Below are 22901 nucleotides of genomic sequence, written 5' to 3'. Positions count from 1 at the left end.
CATGTTTTTTTTATATTATATTAAAATTTTATTGAACCCTGAATTTTAAAAAAGGTTCGGGTTTAGTAAAATATCGAGGGTTCTGGTTCCAGCCCTGTTTAAAATTCGTTCTATATGCTAGTTTTCAAGGCATTGCTACCAATATTTTTTACAACTATAATGGCCAGAAAAAAATGAGAAAATTTAAAATTAATAATTTACTTCGAATGAAACGAATCAGAAGGAAAGTTCGAATTTTTGGATGTGGTGTGAGTTTTTTCGCTAAATTTTTGTGTTTTAAATATTTGGCATAAGAGAGAGGGAAAAACAAATGTGAAACATCATATTAATGTTTAGAATGTATTTTCTATTGTATATAAAAAAAATTAAAATTTTAATTAACCCAAAGGACGAGTGTTGCATTAATGTAACGAAATCGTGCTACTTATTTTTATCTTATCTCAAATATTTTATATTATTTTCCAAATTTGGCCAAATAGGAAAAAGGGTATATTTGAGGGTCCAAAGCCCGACCCTCGGGCTCGGACAGGCTGTAAGATGTGTCCGACCCGATAATAAAATATTTAAAATATAAATATCTTATGTTTTATAAAAATGTCAATAAGAATAATTGATATTGATGTCTTTTTAAAATGTTCATTGTTATATTTTTTCGACATCAATCATGCAAATTTATTTTCATACAATCACTGTAATTTTTAAATTCGATATATTTTAACTTTAAACTGAATAAAATTTATATGTACACAAATTAAATAAAATGCAACTTTATATGAACATTGATTAGATTGTGGGAGTTAGATATACTTTTATTTAATGTGGCAATATGTGAATAGATATACAAATTTTTTAATTGTTTCTTAGATATTATAATATTTGAACTCAAATTAAAAAAAAAATTTAGGCGGGCTCGGGTCGGATCTAAAAATGTGTGCTCGAACTCGGGTGATAATAAAATATAATTTCTTTGCTTATTCCCAAATTATTAAAAATATTTTATTTTAACCAGTTCATATTCTTTCGAATATTTCTAACAACCAAATAAATGTGTAGCTAGGAATTTTCCTTAGAGGGGGTCCATTCATATAAAAGCCTGCATTTAACGGGCCTTTGGCCCTTTTGTCTGGCTTTATCTTAAAAATCATATATGTTTTTCTTATAAAATAGAAGTCCTAGATTTTAAAAGTTTATAATCATATTTAACAAATTTTTTATTTAAAATATTATCTTGTTGGGGTATTTATTTGAATAAAAGTATTTTTTGAATGTTGCTCTGGGGGAACCATATCTTAGATAATATATAATAAATATATTTCTCAAATATATCAATAACATGTTATTATAATTTAGTAGATATCCAGAATAATTTCAATAGTAATATAATATCCTTCCACAAACATCAAAACCAGAAAAATATAAATATTCATGGTATTTCATATAAAATCACTTTTGAGTCTTTTGAACGTATAATCTAAAAAAATTGCTATGGAACGGGGGGAGGTCCAAACCCGAACTCCCCCTCCCCCCCGTAACTATGCCACTGCTTCATATATATGTTAGAAATACAACTATTTTTCAAAATCATAATACTTGAAAAATGTTCACAAGGTGGTTATCCTTGCCTCGAGTATATATATTTAAAAAAATTTATATATTGTTTTTTTAATTATAAACTGTGATGATGAGATAGTTATCGAATTTGCGTTGCTTTGATTCGTGTTAATATTAGAACTAATGGATGAAGAAGTTGGAGTGGTTGAAGAAGTGCAACGCAAAGAGGAGGTATTGTTATTATCATTTATTTGAATGGGATCGGATTTCGGAGGTATATTTGTGGGCGTTGTATTGGTGGAGCCGATTATAGAATTAGGCTACAAGATTTTTTTTATAATATATATATAAAAGAATTTAATTTTATCTATATAAGTTACTTAAAATTTATTTTGTCATAATATTTATTTTTTTTTTAAAAAAAAAGATATTTCCTACAATTTCTAAAAATATATATTATTTACTTCATCTTTCTCCTTGTCCGATTTAGTCTTTGATTGTTCTGAACGTTTTTTCTGAGCGCTTTTGTAGAATTTATGCAGATCTCGGCCGTTATATTCGGTAAATTTTGAAACGAATACCCAGAGATAACTATTATTTTAAAAAAAATTTTGGGATTTTTTTTTTAATTTAAAGGATCTATGAACTTAATGTTGTTAAACAGCTCGATTTTATTAGAAACAGCTAACTTAATATTTTAGCCAAAAAATATTACCTAAGCCTTGAGATTTTATTAATAGATGTCCAAACCTTTGTGCCATCTATTAGCAAAATCTTACAAATATTGTGTTACCTGTTTTTAAAAATCGATTCAAATCGAACCGTTTAGCAACACTACTAGTTTGAGAAATCAAATTTACATTGAGCCTTAATCAAACGTCAAAAATTCAATAAATTTGAGCAAACAAAAAAAATAACTTTCATAATATTAACAAATAAAAAATATAAATAACTTTCTCCATTCTTTCATTTTTTTAGGCTGATCTGCGTATTCTTTTTCACATAGTTGTATGTGATTCCCTATAACGAGTAAGCAGGCTTTGATGTGATGTATTTGGGAGGTTTTTGACTGCAAGGCTTGGTTGTTATCTAATTGTTTAAGTGCCTTTTTCACTGGTCTCATTTTTTCTTTACACTAAATTTTTTAAAATAATATTGAGTTACCAATTTTTTAAAGGTTTATAAATAACAGTTTTAAAAAGAATCGAAGAATAAATTGGCTATCATCTTTGAGATCATTGACATATCTAGTTCTAGGGGTGATCATACGAACACACCTAGTCACCCACTCAACTGTTTGCTATAATATAATTAAAGTGGACAAACTAAAATACTTATGTATGTTGTAAGACATAAAGGAATCTAAAATTTAAACCATTTATATAAGCGTATATATTTTTTTTCTTTTAAAAAACTAAATTTTTACGGAAAATTGTGTACCTACCTAGAGATTTGTAATAGGCGAGTTTTTAATTTACCCGCTTAATTTTTAAAAATTGATTTTAGTCTGCCCACCCATTTTTTTTAAAAATTATTTAATTGGTTGATTTATAAAAATTGCAATATTATGAAATCAAAACAAAATTTATATTTGTTATAAATTAAAGGCCTAGTAAATTTAATTCGCCTAGCTGCCCATAAAAAATAATTTTTAATCAATTCATTTATTTCAGATTTCTACTATCCCTATAAATTTCATGCAATCTTGCCGTAAAATTTAAAATCAATTTTAATTTCTCTCAATTTTTCCAAATATTTTTTATTATCAAGGAAAAATTGACAAAATTCATGATATAATTTTATGATTCCTCCAAACTTAGTACTTAAAATAGTAAATATTTTTGCCATTTCTCGTGAATAATTATAGTATTTCCGAAAGGCCATTAAAGGTTTTTAAACCGTAATTTCCTCAAATATGTTGACACAATAATTTGGTGAGCAAAAAATATAATCGAATTAAAAACCAATTATAAAATTTAATATATTTATTCGTAAAATATGGATTTATATAAAAAAATTTACAATCAAAAATATTTCGTTTGGCAAATCCTTATCGATTTCAGATTGAGCAATTTCTTCGTTTGTCAAGTTCTTTGAGCGATTTTTGCTAGATTTTGAATCCTTTGAAAAAAAAATAATCAAAATTTGCAATAAATATTAAAAGTTGACTATTATAGTACACCATGAGTAAGTAAACGGAACATAGGAAGGGTCAGATAATCATACAAGGTGTATACCACTTTGGGTTCCCCGGTTTTGGGGACAAATAAGTTTCCCTAGTTTTTAAAAAAAAATATTATCGCTAAGCGAATATTCATCATCAAAAGTTAATATTATAATATTAAATAGAAAAATAATATATACCTTTTTATCTTTCTTTGTATCCTTTATAGTACCTTCCGCTATTTGGTTGACGAGATAAGACTTCAGGCTTTTTTGTCGTTTGGAGTTTACCTTTAAATGAGCCTTTATAAAGCAAATTAAATAGGCATATTTAGCAGTCTAAATAACTTGTGATAAATTTTATTTGATCAAACCTGCCAAAACTTTCTTTTATGATATTCAGATTCTCTAAATTTTGACATTATGCTAAGCAGGGCTGTGAGTGTGACCCCTCGTTCTAAAAAAATGGGTTCAGCGAAAGTTCAGTAAAATCTGAGAGTTTAAAAGATTCGAATCCTCAACCCTGATATTAAAAATGCTATTTCGCCCCCTGATTCAATTCAGGTCAAAAGGTTAAAACCCTATAATAATCTTATTTTTGAAAATCAATTTAAAAAAATTAAGCCATGACAAATAATGTTTTTACTAATGAATCGCCTGATAAAGCGGGTATGGTTGTTTTCGCCGTTTTTAATAAATAATCCAACCTGGTGATTAAATTTTTAGCCTTCGGATTGCCGTTATTATTGGGTAATATCTATAAATTAAAATATATTATGTAATATGTAATTCAATTATTTTTTTCAAGTCAAACTTTTGTTCCCTTCAAAAAAGATGTCACAGATTCTGAAAATTTAGGGTTATTATAATGCTGTTTTTTGAATTTAGCCCCCACCTTATTTTGACGCCAATATTTAAATCGGTTTAAACATTTTATAAAAAATAAATACCACTATCTATAACTCGTCACTTATTTCGATTCTATTCATATTTATGCTATATATTTTAAATCGTAAAATTCATTCAGATAACAATAATTATGATTGATATTTAACGTTAACAGTTTTTTACAAATCTATAAGTTTGTATCTATTTTTGAAAAATATGTTCACTCATATGTAATAATATTAAGCCGAATTTAAAAGGTGATTGTGTGAGTGAATAATAATAATAAACTCTCGTATAAACCTTATTTTGTAGCCCCAATGCAGGGTCGTTCTTTATGATTTCCCAGTTACCTATGCCATGCTCGTAAACTCCCGCGAGTATTTTGCTGTCTTCTTCGTTCGTCCACGGTACACCCCATAATGGTGATTTGAGCGGAATAGTTAATTTAAATCTTGTATAGGTGTTGATATGAAAAAATTTTTGTAATGAAAATATGAGTTTGAAAAGTCTATTTTCCAAATTACGAATTTTTCGCTATTTAATTTTTTTTAAAGATAAAACTATTAAATATATATTTTTTTTAACTTTTTCCTATCGTTTTTATCCTTAGGCAATAATGCGTACAGACATTCCAAATCCTCCATCGATTTTTTAAACTGTTGAATGGGGAAAGAAACTTGGTTTAATTTAAACGTTCCTTATCATTTTAATATAAAAGATAAATTATGTGTAACAAAAGTGGTAAATGTAAAAAATTTTAGAAATAGGATAAAAATCCCCCCCCCCCTTCCCAATAAATCAGAATTTGACAATTACAACAAAAATAAAGATAGAATTGTAAAAAAAATATTGGAATAGGCGCCTTGACAACACTTGAAAAAATTCATCCTTGTAAATGTATATTATTTTAAACCTTCAGTTCCAATTAAATCTTGATTGGTGATGGTCAGATCTTTCGCCAATGCTTCCCTATAGTTATTCAATAAGAGTTTACAGATCGTCTTTATGTCGGAAAATGGTTTACCCTGTAACTCGGCATCGTAGACTATCTCCTCTAAGCTATAACGCGTAATTTAATTATCATATTATATAGTAGAGATCTGCAAAGTTAGGCCCGGCCTTAGTCCGGCCTGAACAGGCTTAGGGCCGGGCTCGGGCCTAATTCTATTTAAAATAATTGGGTTCGGGTCGGGCCTAATATTTTTAAAAGAAATTCGGGCCGGGTCGGGCCTTAGAATTTTTTTTAAATATATCTAAATTTATCAATTTTATATTGAATTTTTTATATAAAATAAAAATATTTGATTTTATTTATCACGACATATAACATATGTCTTTTATTTTGAGTAATTAAAAAAATTAATTTCTATATTTAAATAAATTTGGGCCGGGTAGGGTCGGTAAATTTTTTTTAAAAAATTTAGGGTTCGGGCCGGCAGAACTTTTTAAAAAAAATTCGGGTTCGGGCCGAGCCGAGCCGGCAGAACTTTTTTAAAAAAAATTCGGGCCGGGCTTGAAAAATTAGGCCAGATGCAGATCACTATTACATAGTATTATGAAAAGTATTAAAATAATTGTAGATAAAAATTTGAGTAAGTTTTCAGAAACAGTAAAAAGGATCTGTTACTTACACAAAAGGAAGTGTAAGGCAGCAGTAGTTCTTGCATTCATATTAAATAAAAATTTTAAAATAAAATAGGTGGGCATGGTATATATTTTTGTTACAAAAAATATATATTACCGATTTTGAGGATTGGGGAATTTTCGGAAGCTTTTTACGAATCTTATAAAAAAAGAAATTATACATTGATAATATATCATGATGGATAGTTTTGTTATTAGCAATTTTATAATATTTAATAATATGTAAAATTATTATCAAGATATCCTCAAGGAAGTACTGATCCCATCAATTCAATTATTAGGGCATGCAGCAAATTACATCTTAAACAAGAAAGGACTCCTTGGGACACCATTAAATATAAAAAAACTTTGCAAGGATCATAATATCCACCTGTTAACATTCTCCAGATTTCAATCTTATTGAAAACATATGGGGTTTACTCAAACTAAAACAACTATATGGAACAAAAGATTTTTTGAAGAATATTTTAGAGTTTCTATGGAAATCACTTTCCCAGAATGTGTCTAAATAATATTAATTCATTGGCACAAAGAATATCCAGTTATAAAGGCAAAGGTACATATAAATTTTATTATAGCCAAGTAAAAATAAAGAACATTTTGCTAATTTGTAGTTTTCACGAGGGTGTAAATTAAAAATATATTCACTATGCCAGTCATAACATAATTTTCCATATAAAAATAGGGATGATAACGGGTATCAAAGTAAGTATAGGGAAAATTGTTATTTACAAAATAATCCCTAAAAATTATTTAATTCAAAATCCCTAGATGTTAACAAAAAAAAACTAAATTCAAAGGAAAAAAGGTTATATAAAATGGCGCTATATTTTAACTTCACAATCATCTACCGCTCATATTGTATAAATTAATTAAACAGGAAATGAAAATGTCAAACTTTCTAATCTCCGCGTCACTGAAAGAAACAATAAACAATTTATTTTGGCCAACCCCCGATTTAGAACTATTATTTTTCTTCTTTTGGGGGTTATCTTCATCCTCATCCCCAACGTATATATCATCATCATCCTCTTCATCTTTATAGGACTCTTGCGAGTCGGAGTGTTTGTTTTTATTAGTCCTCTTTTGAGAAACTCTACCATAACGAGTCATTTTTAGCTCCGAGGATTGTTGAAGTTGCTGCTTCTTGAGAAGTTTTTTTGAATTTGAAGCAGGGTCGAGCTCCAAATTTTCGTAAATCTATTATTTTTTATTGTACAGATTTTCTCTTGGGATGTATACAAGATGAAAGATTAAAATATATTTCATTTACTAAATCAAGATCCCCATCCCTTTCAACTTATTTTGTAGAAAATTACGATATATAGTAAATCTCTGCATTAGATGAACAAGGGTTGTTAGGTTTTAGTTTTGTCACCATATAACTTTTATCTAGTGGATCATCTCGGTATGAAGAATAAGGGTCATGATTAGGCCAACTCAAAAACGAATACGAATCGAATAATAAATTATTCGAATTTAATTCATTTAAATAAATCAAATAATTTAATAAACGTATTCATACAAATAATTAAATTTACTATTTTCATTTGATTTGTGTAATAAGGAATAGTATTCGCTTTAGAATAGGCTAATCATGACAAATGGACCAAAAAACGAGATTTTCAGACGACCCTTTTTTTTAAACGAATGAAACTAGGTATCACATGGTAGTGTGTTTTATGTGGGGAGTTAAGGGTTCTCAATGTCCAATGTGGTGGTTATGTTCTTTTAACGAATATCAAATTATATAATATTTTTTTAAAATTCTTATTAATAATGTAAAGCTGAGCTAACGCGAACTCTGCACAATAAAACTCATCAATCCAATATATATTTAATAAAAATTAGAATGAAGGAAATGAGGATATAATATTTAATTGCGATATGGGTTATTTTGAATAATAATTTAAATACATTTGCTCTATAAAATATTGTGATTTTGGTGTATGATTGCCTATTCATTGATAAAACTTCCATTAGATTATTGTTTATAGTTTTTATTAATGTAATATCAATGGGTCAGTTTTTATGTTATTTCTGTTTAATTGGATTGTATTGATGTTATTTTTGTTTATAAGAAATTGTCTATGATAGGGAGAAAGCTTTTTAAATAAAATATTTTTTTAGGAATTGTTGTAAATATTTTAAAAAAGGGGGGAGGAGGGGGGGGGGGTTAAAATGATTTTAAAATTTACGTGCGACACAGGAATAATATATCAAATTTGTATTTATAATATAAAAGGCCAATTTTTACAAAAAAATATTAGAATTATTTTTTAAGTTTGATAATTTTATTCGATTAGAAACCTAACCATAAATTCGTATTTCCTCCATTTTATATTACTTTGGTATTTTACTAAATGAAGAAAACGCCAGCATTAGAAAGGCCCATAACTCCTGATATATTTGAGCTAGAGCTTAAAATTTCAATTGCATAAATTTATAACCATTATAACAAGTTTCATCAAAATGGTCGGCCGAATTATTGAGTGATCTGACATGGAATTAATTACCCATAAATAATATTTGATTTTTGTTAAAGATTATTTTTATTGTTCTTAAAATCTTAAATTATTTCGACTTTTCTGTTGGTTTTCCAAAAATAACAAATATATCTTTTTTTAAGATTAAAAGAAAATAGTATTTAAATAGTACCGGTTTTCTGATCCTAGGACCCAATTTGTTGAGCTCCATGATCGCCTTATGTTTCTCTTCAGCCTCCACTTTATCCCTGAGGTCCTTGGGAATTATATCTGTCCAATCCTTACCTAATCCGTCGGTTGTTGAATGATTAGGGACTCGATTCTCGTCGGATGAATAACCCGAAATTGGGGATCGAAGGGAAGAGGAGAGGGAAGAATCGTCGAAGGCGTAATCTTTTTCATCTTTTTTTTATTTTATGAATAAATTTTAGGTTATATGGGTAGCTTATTGAGCTATCACCTTTAGTAAATATAAAGCCTATACCATACCTTTATCCTTTTTAACCCTAACAACGCCCAAGAGGTTGTATTTAGACACATATTGGTCCCAACGGGGGATCAATAAAAAATAATAATAGTGACGAAATAAGTTACCCACTTACTAGATATTTTTATATTTATTCACGAGTTCATTAAACAATAAGGCTAAAAAAAATTAAAAACACATATAATATTTGAGTTAGATCTGCTGGATTCTTTTTTAAAAAATTAACTTGATATGATCAGACTTTCGAAAAAAAAATGTTGAGTTATATCAGTAAAAAAATAAAAATACACCATTACTTTTAATGTGGGACGTAGAATTGACTATTGATGACCTAGATTTCTTTTTCGAGCTTTTATTTTTCCTTGAGGATTCATCGTAAACTTCGCTTAATTGTTCCATCGGTTCTTCCAAACCGGTAAAGTCGGTGACCTAAACAAAATAAAAAAAATTTATCATAAAAGAAAGATGTAATTTAAAATGTCATTTTTTAAAAATACAATTATATTTTTATTTTCAGTATCTAAATAAAAATAAACTTTAAATTGGGACAAAAGCTCTTCAGCTAGGGAAGTAGGAGCCTCCTCCGCCGTTTCGGCTCGTTTAAGAATATCATCGATATCAACCTAAGTTAAAAATAAATAGAAAAATTAAATATATTTAAAAATAAATAAATATATTTTAAAAAAAACTAAATTTATTTTCATAGGATATGGCTATTTTTTTTATAAGATAACTATGATAGATATTTGAGAATTTGATATCACTTTATGTTACCAAAAGTTTGATAAAAAATATAAAAAATGATACAATAAAATTAGTTTTTTTAATATTTTAATAAAATTGTAAGAATCTTCATTTTATTTGTTTTTGAAAGATATCTATTATAGACTTTTGAGGATTTGATAAAGTATGTTATCGAAGTTTGATACAATATAAATAATCAATACTGTTTAATAAAATTTTACGAACTTTATTTTATTTTTTTTGAAATATTATGTAAATCATTAAAAATTATTATAATGATATAGAGTAAATATCAGAGACATGCAGGACGACCTTAGGTATCCAGCTAAGAGTGAAAAATAATATTATAAAATATTGGCAGGGTCTAAAAATACAAAAACCTGAACAGGACATACTTTTTTTTAAAGTAAATTTAAATTATATGAATTAGCCATTTGAAAAATCACGTAGAGCCTTTTAAAATTCATAGGTCTCTCGTATTTTAATAATAAAAATTTTAAAAAAATCTGAAGGATAAAATGATCAAAATTTTTATAAAATCTGAGCTGGGTGCCTAAATAAAAAAACATGGATTAAGCCCAAAAAATATTTTTTAGAAAAAAAAATATGTTGAGCTTGGTGGCTAAATTCTTTTAAAATTCTGGGTTGATCCTCAATTTATAAATGGTTTTTTCTCTTCAAGGCATCCGAAATACTTTGCAAATTATGTTATAAGATTTCTCCGGGACCTACTTGAAAAGTTATAATATAAATTCAAATAAAAACCTGCGGATCTTCTTCATCTTTTTCGTCCTTGAACAAATCTTCAGCCCCAAACTTGAGGATTGATGAAAGTTCAGCTTTGTTAAAGGGTATACGATTGCTAAAAATTTTTTAATTAATAAAAAAAATTAACCAATTGAAACAAGTATGAATATCTAAAATATCATTGGATTATTTTAAAAAAACTATATATATATTTCAGTATGAAAGCAACGATTAGAGCACCATCTTTTTGGTAAGTAATGAAACATGTTACCTAATCAAGTTATCAATATACAATAAACTAAAGAAGGGTATCATCAAACAGATATTTTAAATAATATATTCATGATGAAATATGTATTTAAAATTCAATTTCGTATAAGAGGTACAGGAAATCTTTTTTATATAAACCTGGATGGGTTATTTCCCTGAGACATAACCAATTTGCCCGTTGTATTCATTCGTTGAATGACCAAGTGATCTAAAACCATTTTCTTTTTAGCTCTTTGGATTATTTCCTCTTCTATGCTATCCTTCGTAACTAATCGGTATATGTTAACCTTAAAAAACGAAAGAAATATATATAATAGCAGTACTTTTAACGTTACTTTTTATAAACGTTAAAATGTAGCGGGCTACTTTTAATAGCTACTTTAACAACATTGCATAATATTAAATTAGGTGTTATCCTAACCCACTCTAACTCAAAAAGAATTCCATCTTAGCTAGCAAAAAATAAATCAGTTCACGATTCGAGTCTGAACCTAATTGAATTATAAAGGCTAAGTTTAAAATTCTTATTACATAATTAATTATCTTGTATTTAGTCAGCCTCTAATTATTTTAAACAGTTTATAAGGGGGGGGGCTTCTCTGATCAATATTTTAAGAATGACTTAACATTTTTTTCTAAAAGTGAATGAGACAACGATATAAATGACACGAGTGATAGATATATTGAAAGGTAGGGGTATTTTTTCTGGAATTCTAAGTTGATCAAAAATGTAATACAATTGAAATCCTAAGATCTCACTATAATCCTTTGGATTGAGAGTATATAACTCAGATCGGGAGCTATAGTTCACATGTGCTATGTTGGTGGCATAATTTCGCCATTCTTAAGTATACAAAAGGATTGAGATGCTGCTGTTGTGTGCTCTATTGGTTTTCTTTATTCGATCAATGACACTTAATAGTGTTACAAACCTTCGTTCTTCGTTCATTAGTTATAAAAACCCATAAATAGTTTAGAAATATATCCAAGTATATTTAAAATATTTTTCACTAAATAAGGAATTTACACATAATTTCGCTATATGGCATAAGCTCTGGCATATCTCTACCTTTCAACTGTCACAGATGTAAGATAGATTTTAAAGTTACACATCACTCCAATAGATAAAATATGAAATATAACACTAAAATTAGTAAAATCACCTATAGTGTATTATATGGAAAGGAAATTAATATTCCATCCCAACTTGAACCCCAAGAAGGATTCGTCAATTTTTAATAGATCACGACTTAAATGTTATACTATCATTACAGATGAATATGGCAGAAACATGTAGTGAAATTTCGCTTGTGTTGATATTTTTATGCCCCTTCATAGAAATTTTGAAACCTTTTCTTGCACTTTCGGAAAAAAACAAGATCATTTTTCTGACTTATTTGTCAGAGGAACCCAAGATCTAAAGTTTCAAAGGCTTTTACAATTTAAAAAAAAATTCGTTTTAAAGTTATTCGTTATAATAATTACTCAAAGATGACTGGCCATTGGCTATAAATGCTCTTAATTATTTTTAATTTATATTTATATATTAGTGCTTTTGTATTTTAATGTTATATTGTTTATAAAATAAATATATTTAAAATTTATTATGAGGAGGGAACACATATAATATTTTACCTGATTTTTTTGTCCTATCCTATGAGCCCTGGCTTGTGCTTGCAAGTCGTTCTGAGGGTTCCAATCACTGTCAAATATTATGACGGTATCTGCGGTAGCCAAGTTAACTCCCAGACCGCCGGCCCGAGTCGACAGTAAGAAACAAAAATCCTATTTATTTTGAAAAATATTTAATCTTGTTTCATAAATGAGACAAGCTTATTAAAGAAAACCCGAAACAAAAACTCGTGGAAAGAAAATTTGAGAAAATAAACCACCCCAAAAATTATATAAATATATGCGGAAGCAAAAAAAAAATGTAAAGCCAAAATATAAACATTTCTTTATAAAATAGCCTCGAGGTATAATAAATCTCCTTTAATAAAAAAAATAAATGAAAATGATTTTAGAATTTATATGCGATAAGGACAAATCAATTATATGTCTGGATAAAAAAGGGTGCTTTTAATTAATTTTTAAAAAATAGATCTTTGGGAAATATATTACGTATATTTTCATTTAAAAAAACTTTACTTCCAGAAATTTCATAATTATTATATAAAAAAATTAAAAAGGTGGGGCATGATTCAATAAAATGAAATCTTACAAGATAATAATATTTAAGATCTAACGATAGTTTAAATCGTTTCATCGTGTTTATTATAATAACACTGGACAGGCAGACTTGTGGTCTAAACCCCGCTTAGCGACAGTCGTGAAGGCTCCTTAAAAACAAGGTTCGGGTTCACTGAGAAATCCAAGAACCAGAGTTTAAATTCATGGGTGTGGAACAGAGACAAAAACAAGTTTTTTATATGATTTTTTTTATAATTGGTCATAAACATGATTTATCAAGAATATATTTTTTTTAAAAATCAAATGCCCTCATTAAGATTTTATGTCTAACAATAAGAATTTTGATGAGAAAAAATTTCGTTCTATACTAAAACCTAAAAATGTACCATGTTTTACAATTTAATAATGTAAAATTTTACAAAATGAAGTTAGAGAAATCCAAAATTATTTTTTTAAAATTCAATTTTATAGTCAGAGATGCCCAGATAATCATACCATTGGTCAGTATCGGTATCGTCCCATACTTTTATTTTTTTGCAGATGAAATCAATAAACCCTCTAAAAATTCGTGAATAACTTTTCAAACAATAAATAACATCAATATTTTAGTTTAAAATTAATATCTTATTTTAACCCTTCCTTAATCAAAAGTTTTATTTAATCAGAAACGAGCTTTTCTTTTATCTTTTTTTTTACTTTCCGTGAGCGTTTACGTAAGTTGCGTGTCTCTTACGCTAACAGATAACTACAGTCAGCACAAAAAATTGTGAGTGGTAGTACCCCCATAGATTATTCACGCATTTTTAAACCCAAATTAAATGGGAAGGAGAAAATCCAAAATTTATAATCAACAAATTTTGAGCATGAAGATAGATTTTCGATCAAATTTAAGAAAAAAAATGCCAAAATCTTTTGCAATTTTCATACATAAAAAATCTTTCAAGATGATATCCAAGATTTAAAAAAAATATTTTTTTTGCTCAAAAACTTTTCCAAACTTTGCAAAAAAACATTTATTCATTCGTGAAAGTTAGTTGTATTTTTAATTGAAAAAATATAAATTTTTTTATGACATTGTTTCAAAAAATAAAAAATTGATGGTAAATAGAACATCAATTCGAAATATCGGATCGGTTTTATAAAATACTTGCAAAATTAAAATGTTAAAAAATGCATTAATCTTGTATAAAAAAATTGATAAAATTTTTATAATATTCAAAATTGATAAAATTGTCAGTAAAAAAAAATAATTTATGTCTCGATATCGGGAAGTTTTGCGAAAACTAAATCTTTTTTTATATGAAAATTGTTTTTAAATAGAAATAAAATATAAAAATATTTTCACAATTCAATACTTCAAATATGATCCAAATTAAATACGGGAAACATTAATGGGAATTATTGGCGGACAATTTGTTAAAAGATATTTGATCTGGGAAATATAGCCGAACAATTTATTAAAGGGCATAAAGTCTGAGAAAAGATTAATCGGAGAAAATTTGTTAAAAGATATTTAATCTGAGATTTTATCGGCGGACAATTTGTTAAAGGACATTAAGTTTGGATCGGCGGACAATTAGTTAACAGATATTTAGTCTGGGAAAGTTTTATTGGCGATTTGTTAAAGGACATGAAGTCTGAGAAAAGATTTATCGTATCGGCGGACAATTTTGTTAAAAGATATTTAGTCTGAGAAAGTTTTATCGGTGGGCAATTTGTTAAAGGACATTATGTCTGGGGAAAGATTTATCGGAGGACAATTAGTTAAGGTACATTAAATCTGATAAAAGATTTATCGGCGGACAATTTGTTAAAAGATATTTAGTCTGGGAAAGTTTTATCGGTGGACAATTTGTCCTCACGATTTTTATACTTATTTGAGAAGGGTTATAGAGGTCTCTAGATGAATGTTAAAAAAATTCTTTATAAATGGTTGGAAACTTTTTTAGATATGTTAATCGTTTTTTTTTTTAGCAAAATAAAGGTTTTTCAGTTTGTAGAATAATTCTTTAGGCTTGTTTGTACGTGTTTTAATCCTAATTTAAATTTATTAATATTAGTTCAAAATACTTATATATACATTTTTTTTAACTAATAAAAAAAAATAGTTTATCAAAAATATTATATATATACCTGAGAATTTTCGACGTTAAAGTGATCTAAAGCTTGTCTTCGGAGCTCGTTACTAACAGAACCGTCTAACCGCTAATTTTTGAAATTCACAAATAATATAATATTTTAAATGATTATAATGAATTCGTATAAATTTTCGCGTAAGATTGTTAATAAAACGGAATAAATTTATATACACAATCTAAACAAGTCAGAAAAAACTACATACAATGATGGAATGACCTTATAGATTTTACAGTGTATATCATTAAATTAAATTATTCATTCTAGCATTAAACATCTAAATATCTTTGAATTCTTCTTTAAAATATCTCTTACTTGGTAAGTAAAACATCGATATTGCAAATAATCTGCAATAATATCCAGCATGCGAACCATTTGAGAAAATATCAAAACCCTATGCCCTGTTTCTTTAAGTCGGCACAGCAATTTATCCAGTAAAAGTAACTTGCCACTACCCCGAATCAAATGCTTTTTGTTAAAAAAAATTGTTTTAAATTCAAAATTTAAAAAATTTTTATTTATATATGCATGACAAAAACCTGTAGGGGATTAACGTTGGGAGGATAACTTAGTTCTGGTTTAGTTAAGTTGGCGTGATTACAACACTTCTTAAGTTCCATGACGATGTTAAGAAAGGAACACGTACTACCCTTGCTGCCTTTACAAAGAGCTTTGTAATTGCGGGTCAGAATCCACCTATTAAAAAAATAAATCATATGAAACTTGAATTGCGTTAGAATTTAAATGCGTGGTAAAACATGCATAAAATTATCTTGATTCCCTTCCCCAATGGTTGAAGTTAATTTATTAGATAATTTTGATAGACGGATGTGGGAAGTAATGGTGACCTTTAATTTTTTAACTAAAATCATTTGATAAAATTGTAAAAACAGAAATAACCTCCTTCCTTCTATTATTGAAATTATGGGGATTTTCCAAAATTTAGCATATCTATCAAAAAATGAATGGAATAGCATATTTTGACGATATTGCATTATTAATTTAGTTTATAAAAAAATATTTACTTGTAATATTGCTTTTGTAAACTTGTCATTTCAACTCTCAAAATCTGTTCTACCTAAAAATGTGGGAAGCAAAAAATTGGTGTTAAAAGTATAAGGGGAAATAACATGCTTGAAATAAATAATTATTTGAAGCAGAATTTATACATGGGAAACTTTTTTAAAACTCTATTATAACAAATTCACATTTTTAAAAAAAAGAAATTAAAAAACTTTAGCTGGCAGAGATTTTTCAACATCCTTCTTGACTCTCCTTAAGATAAAAGGTTCCAACTCTTTGTGAAGTTTTGTGTATCCCGATTTATCGGCGTTTGTGTGAGTCACTTCAAAGTCTTCCCAAATATCGAATCTAGTATTTTAATTTTTTGTGTGAAATCAATAACATGTGAGTGCTTTTTTTCCTTTCACTTACGAATCAGTCACGAATTAAGTTTATCTGAGGATGGGGATAAACATAGAAAAGCCGCGCTTTACTTTATAAAAGTTGGGTTAATTAATATGGATTTAATAATTGTGTATATATATTTTTTATAAGTAAGCTTGTGAGTGGTAAAGATAATCTATTTGAAACTGCCTATTGCTGGAAGAAAAATTTATGTTTTTATCTTTTCCACAGTCCTCGGTACAAAAAGGCCTTCTTAATCCTCTTCTGGCTAACTTTAAGAATTGATAGGGAGTAGTGTTGTTAAACGGCTCGTTGAACCCATTTTTAAAAACGGCTAACTCAATATTTTAGCCAGAAATATATTGTCTAAGCCTCGAGATTTCGTTAATAAATGTTCAAGATGTTATGCCACCTATGAGCAAAATCTTAAGGTTTGCATAATATTTTTATTAATAGAATATCAAGTTAGCCGATTTTTAAAATCGGCTAAAAATATGCCGTTTAACAATATTAGTAGGGATCAATTCCTCTTTAAAGACACTTCGATCCTCAAATACTTGGGACAAAACTCTGGCCATGAATGATATGAAGCTTCCCTAGTGTCAATCTTGGTCTTTTGTTATCCGATGAGGAACTAAGGGTGGCCATAGGGTATAAACTTGGTTGTGACATATGTCCAACCAAATATAAATGTTGCAGGAAAGACTACGATCCTAAGGGCCGAAATGGTCTAACGTATTTATATTCTAAAGGATGGTTCAGTCGTATATTCTAAAGGATGGTTAAGTCGCCATAGAGCTATTAACTCTATAATCTCGAATAAATTAGGGTTTACCTGCTACAAACTTACTGGAATCCGTCCATTTATCCCTGTCTGATGAGAAAAGACCAGATAGGCTCACAAACATTCTCAGGTTTGGAGGAAAACACCTTATACTTGTGTCTCCCAATATTCCTCTGACCCAAGCATTGATTTAATTATTATAGCTATAAGGTCAAAAATTAGGAAGTACCACGACTTTTCGAATCCCAATAGTTATTTCTACCAAAGAGTCCCTAGGCTATCATTTTTTTAAGATTTTGGCAAAAAATTCCTCAAATTAATCATGGATCCTCTTTTAAAATTTTATAAAATCGCCGTATTATGAGGCAACTATTTGAGTTTCCTAGGATCTCAATGAGTTCCTTTTTTAGCCCAGCTCTCTTATATGTATTTTTTAAAATATAGTTATTATATTTTTAAATTGTTTAATTTATCATTACTTTTGTGGCATGATAAAGTGCAACAAGGCCCAAAGCTCTTTGAGGGAATTCTGAAGAGGTGTGCCTGTTATTAGTAGTCTAAAATTCGTCCTAAACCCAATTAGCTCGCGATATAATAGCGAGGCTTCGTTTTTGAGTCGGTGAGCCTCGTCGACGGCCAATAAAGCCCACGTGAATGAGTTTAAAAATTCCTGTTTTATTTTATTAAGATACAATATAGAAAACATGTTTTTATTAAAATATTTAATTCATATTCTATAATTATTATAAATAAAATTAAACAGTCAGACAGATGATATAAAAAATATTCTCAAATATGTTATGAGAAAATAAAATAATTAATAAGCATTAAATAGCAAACTAAAAAAAATTGGCCAGTGTTTAGAGAAATAGATATTCGGTGGAAAAATATTATCAGCCAGAAATTTCCAAAAGGTAACAAATTTATGGTTTCCGATATATTTAAAAAATGAAAAATATTAATGAGAACTCCTTACTAGAAAGTAAGTAGAATTTTAATACTTAATATTAATTATATCAATCATTTGTCAAATATAAATCATAATTAAATATGTATTATACATTCGCGATATTGCATTCGTGAGAATAATTTCGCGGTAATACATTTCGATGAAAAAGTTTCGCGGTATTGACGTGATACATTTATTTTTATATTTTCAAATATAAAAATTATTGCAGATGTTCATTTGACTATTTTTAGATTTTAAAAAAGTGTGTCGAGATGATTTTCTAATGCATTGTCATTAAACCATATCATTATATTTTCAGTGCTAATAAGTGAAAACAAGATAAAGACAAGAATATATGCTGTTGATTCTAAATGTGGCGAGATTTCTCCTACGCTTATTATTACTTCATGTCGTCGCCACCAAAAGTTTTGAATATTTGAGAAAGGTAAATGGAGTTTTATTTGATACTTTTAAAGAGGCGGCATCTAAAAAAAATTTATTTGGACAAGGAATGGGAAACATTTATGGAAAAAGCGTAAACATTTTTTATGCCTATACAGTTGTGTCAATCATTTATTTGCCTTTATTTGTACTTCTTGTTTCGTATAATTTTTAATTTATTAATATTTATATATTGTTTCATTTTTTTTATATGGCTACAAATGCGAGTGTGTTGAAGACAACCTGTAAGTTTTTATAAACGATTATAAGGATATCGCATCTAGCCCATAACATATAATTAGTAGTATTTAGTGGGAAATGTCCTGGTAATATATCTTAGACATTTATTTATAAATGTCTGCGTATAAATGTCTGCGTCTTGATATTATCTAACTTGGAATCCTTCCAAGTTTCCACGCCATAATAGAGGGAAGCCATTATTAGAACTTTGAATAATCTAATCTTCAAGAGAATAGATAGTTGTCGTGATTGAAGGACCTGTACTTTGCCCTAGATTTGTTTAATTTAGCATGCTGATCCTGTTTTGTACAACCTTTCTAATCAAGCAATACACCTAAATTGGGCAGGTCTATGACCAACGTGCAAGATAAGATAAGATAACTATTTTTTTAGAATTCTTCTTTCATATCTTTGTTTCTTTTTTTTATTTCTTCCTCTCAATGATCACTAAAATACAACTCCCGCCTTCAAATGGTGGGGAACAAACAGAAATTCTGACTAAAGGGAGCTCTGGTGTTCAGATAATAGTAGTGATTAAGATGTAAATAAGATACGCAGTTTCTGTAGACACATTTTGTCACATTCTTTGTCTTATTTTGTGATAAATTGTAACAATACCTGGATTTTGAATCGAACTCGTGACTAATTAAATAACTCTACATTTATAGCAGCAGCTTAGAGCTATGCCCTGGCCGATGCAGCTTATCTTATACCATTGTGGGTATTCAAATTTTATTGCTATTTATTTTTAAAGTTGTTTTTTTGTATGAAGATAGATATGTCCAATATAAGTAACAATCGATAGCATATCAGAAGATTTATTCAACTGAAGGTCAACCTCTCCCCATTAATGGGCGAGTTTAGATATAGGTGATCATTAATATTTTAACAACACAGTTATGGGTATCAAGTAAAAGTTAATTAAAATATTTTTTCTCTACTCTTAGTCTTAATGGGCTAAACTTGTGAATTGGGGGGGGAGGGGGGAGTTAAAAAAAATAGAAATTGGATATGGGTTTCAAATAAAATGGCAAAGGTAAGGAGATAATTATCATTCCCCATTAGTTTTGACGGGCAATTTATTAGTTTTATTATTATTAAATATAAACATTGAGGTTTTTTCCTCAATAATATTTACAGCACTACTTTTAATCAAATATAAAAAGTAGAGTACTATTAGCTATAGCTACGAAATCACCTGCTACTTCACCAATGGTATTAGTCAGTACCACTAAAAATAAAAAATATCTGTGAATAAAAGTTATATCGTTTGCAACTATGATATTAAGATAGTACAATAATATAAACCCTGTCTTTGAGTAATAGTTCGTATGTTGTTAGGACCAGATTGAATTTCAGTCTTTTTGTACCGTGATGAAACCATTCATATTCTTGTATCTAAATTTATTGGTAATATAACGAAACGCAATTTATAGCTTCTCTAAAAGGTTTGACATGATACATAATATACATCAGATTTCGAACCAAATTTTTTGTTTCTCGACCTGTTAGTCAGACCATCTTTATATCCCTTTCCTTCTGTCTCAATCATATATGGACCTTTACTTCACTTAAATTCTTTTTTTTAATGTAAACTTAAAATAAGATTGCTAACCAGTCCTCGGCTTTTAATATCGCCCAGATAAACGACGGTGTTAAATTGTGGGGTCCAGAGGGAAGCCTCTTTCTGCCAAGCGGCAATCGTTGATAAGGGTGCTACAATCAAGTATGGACCATACAATTGGTGCTGATTGAAAAGATAATTGGCGAAGCTGAGCACTTGAATGGTTTTCCCCAAACCCATCTCGTCCGCTAAAATAACTCGGTTGTTTCTTTTAAATAAGTTGTAAAGGGAATAAGTGTTTTAAGCTAAACAAAAGACATGAATAATGAGTTCATTTTGAAATCGATCAAATGAATGAAAATGAATATGGTTATAAAATGATTGGCGTACGAAGACTACAAGTATTGTAAAATTTTTAATTAGTTTACTTGCACCAAGATCGTGCAAGCCAGTTTACCCCATCTAGTTGATAATCCCGGAGTATCAAGGAGCTATTTCCCATATAATCTGGTTGTTCTTTCATCAGGGAGAATCTAGGCCTAATCCTAAGGACCTGATTATAATAAAGAAAGTTAGAGTTTGGATTAAAATTTTGTTTGAATCCAAGCCATACTAAATATATTTAAATCTCTAAAAGTGGCAGCTTCAATAATATTGTTATTAATTAATGGCATAAAGTAAGATCTAATACAAATTGTCACAATTGTACTATTTCGGTATGAGAAATAACCTTTTAAATAAATCAAGTTATGTCTTATTGTAAATCCCCATAAAAATTACATAACATTGAGAGTTAAGAAAATGCAATCATACTTTGCATCCTTTGTAAGGAGTGGTTTCGGATGCTTGCCTCATTTCGTACTCTGTTATAATACTAGGAAATTTTTCTTTTACAAATTCCTCATCCTCCCAAGTGGATTCGAAGTAGGGCAGCCCATTCCATTTGCACAAGTACATATTTTCTTTCTCGATCATCTCCTCTTCCCTCTCTATTTCTTCCTCTATGTCCTCCATAGTGGCCCCTCTTTTTATATCATTCGCCATCGTTTGTTGATCCACCAGAGATTCCTTTCCTTCCGTTTTAATCTCGTTATCTTCAAGTTCCTCAAAGTTTGCTTTAAGTTGATTATTATTATCTTCTATGTTATCATTAATATCAGTTGTTCCAGAACCTTCTTCAACCAAATTTTTTATTGATTCCGTTAGTTCGTGTAAATTTTGGCCGGCAGTAGAAGACGCGTTTATCTTGATTCTGCGCTTAACAAGCGTAATTTTTTCGACAGTTTTATGAGCTTAAAAACATTATATAATTTTATTTAAAAAAAATAAAGATGAGAGGGATAAAAAAATATATAGGCTTAATAATTAAATTGTTAATGAGAGCAAATTATACCTATAATTCTTTCTAAAAGGTGATATTGTTTTAGCAAATCTTCTGACAGTTCTTTTTGGCAATAATAATATTCTAAATCTTCGGGTGAGGCATGATGCTTCCTAGAATTATATAATGCCATTATATTTGTTATAAAAAAAAGGATACTGTACAAATAAAATTTCCGAATTTTATTATTTTGAATTTAGATTTAAAAGCCCATTCTTAAGCAAAAATTAAATAAAAGTAAAATCTTTTATAAGGCTAACTAAAATAAGAACAAAGAACGCATTTCTGAAAGATAAAATCATATGAATCAATCTTCTAGTAGGGGTGAGACCAATCAAATATCGGTATACAACAATATTAAGACCAATAATTTGGCTTTTTTGGATTTCTAAAATTGGCTCGTAATTAAATGAAAAAAGCATCAAGAATATGAATCCATAAGAAATTACTTATGTGACCGATCTTTTCTGAGGAACACTTACAGGTCTTTTGATTTTTTACGAACCGGACCAAACTTTTATTAATATTTAAGTTTGTTTCATTCTTCAAAATATTATATTTTTGATCTAATTTTTTTTTGTTATATTTTATTTTATGTTATTTTTCTATTTGGTTTAAATTTTATTTTGCAATATTTTACTTATAATCCCAATAAACAAGAATTAAATTAGGAAAAAACAAAAATATTTTTAAAATACCAAAAAAATAAAAAGATTGGTCCATGACCGGTCTTTTTATTCAGGACCGGTCTTTTTTTAAGGACGACGATCTGGATGGATCTTTTTAAAAGACCATTGTCTGGTCCGGATGCATCGACCCGGTCCGGACC

The 22901-nt window shown here is 28.5% G+C and overlaps 1 protein-coding gene across 1 annotated transcript in view; it reads right to left on the bottom strand.

Annotated features, from left to right (window-relative positions):
- LOC135930784 (chromodomain-helicase-DNA-binding protein 1-like) overlaps nt 1–22901 on the bottom strand; it is a 29582-nt gene that overhangs the window by 4750 nt on the left and 1931 nt on the right. Inside the window, exons 5-33 of the mRNA XM_065467572.1 lie at nt 22085–22185; nt 21505–21983; nt 21120–21244; nt 20743–20959; nt 20436–20525; nt 17977–18167; nt 16542–16677; nt 16332–16384; nt 15846–16002; nt 15622–15774; nt 15304–15375; nt 12616–12765; nt 11119–11267; nt 10729–10825; nt 9756–9842; nt 9516–9648; nt 8905–9134; nt 7145–7446; nt 6344–6385; nt 5516–5661; nt 5188–5299; nt 4903–5053; nt 4361–4471; nt 3916–4017; nt 3574–3672; nt 2505–2686; nt 2016–2142; nt 1675–1871; nt 202–261 (exon numbers count right to left, since the gene is read on the bottom strand). Of these exons, the coding sequence (XP_065323644.1) occupies nt 202–261; nt 1675–1871; nt 2016–2142; nt 2505–2686; nt 3574–3672; nt 3916–4017; nt 4361–4471; nt 4903–5053; nt 5188–5299; nt 5516–5661; nt 6344–6385; nt 7145–7446; nt 8905–9134; nt 9516–9648; nt 9756–9842; nt 10729–10825; nt 11119–11267; nt 12616–12765; nt 15304–15375; nt 15622–15774; nt 15846–16002; nt 16332–16384; nt 16542–16677; nt 17977–18167; nt 20436–20525; nt 20743–20959; nt 21120–21244; nt 21505–21983; nt 22085–22185 (4251 nt within the window). The remainder of the gene's footprint in view (nt 1–201; nt 262–1674; nt 1872–2015; nt 2143–2504; nt 2687–3573; nt 3673–3915; nt 4018–4360; nt 4472–4902; nt 5054–5187; nt 5300–5515; nt 5662–6343; nt 6386–7144; nt 7447–8904; nt 9135–9515; nt 9649–9755; nt 9843–10728; nt 10826–11118; nt 11268–12615; nt 12766–15303; nt 15376–15621; nt 15775–15845; nt 16003–16331; nt 16385–16541; nt 16678–17976; nt 18168–20435; nt 20526–20742; nt 20960–21119; nt 21245–21504; nt 21984–22084; nt 22186–22901) is intronic.

Source organism: Gordionus sp. m RMFG-2023, chromosome 1, assembly GCF_954871325.1.
Source record: "Gordionus sp. m RMFG-2023 chromosome 1, tfGorSpeb1-WG-v2, whole genome shotgun sequence".
Taxonomy (NCBI): Eukaryota; Metazoa; Nematomorpha; class Gordioida; order Chordodea; family Parachordodidae; genus Gordionus; species Gordionus sp. m RMFG-2023.
Note: the sequence above shows the minus strand (reverse complement) of the source record. Positions and strands in the feature narration are given on the sequence as shown.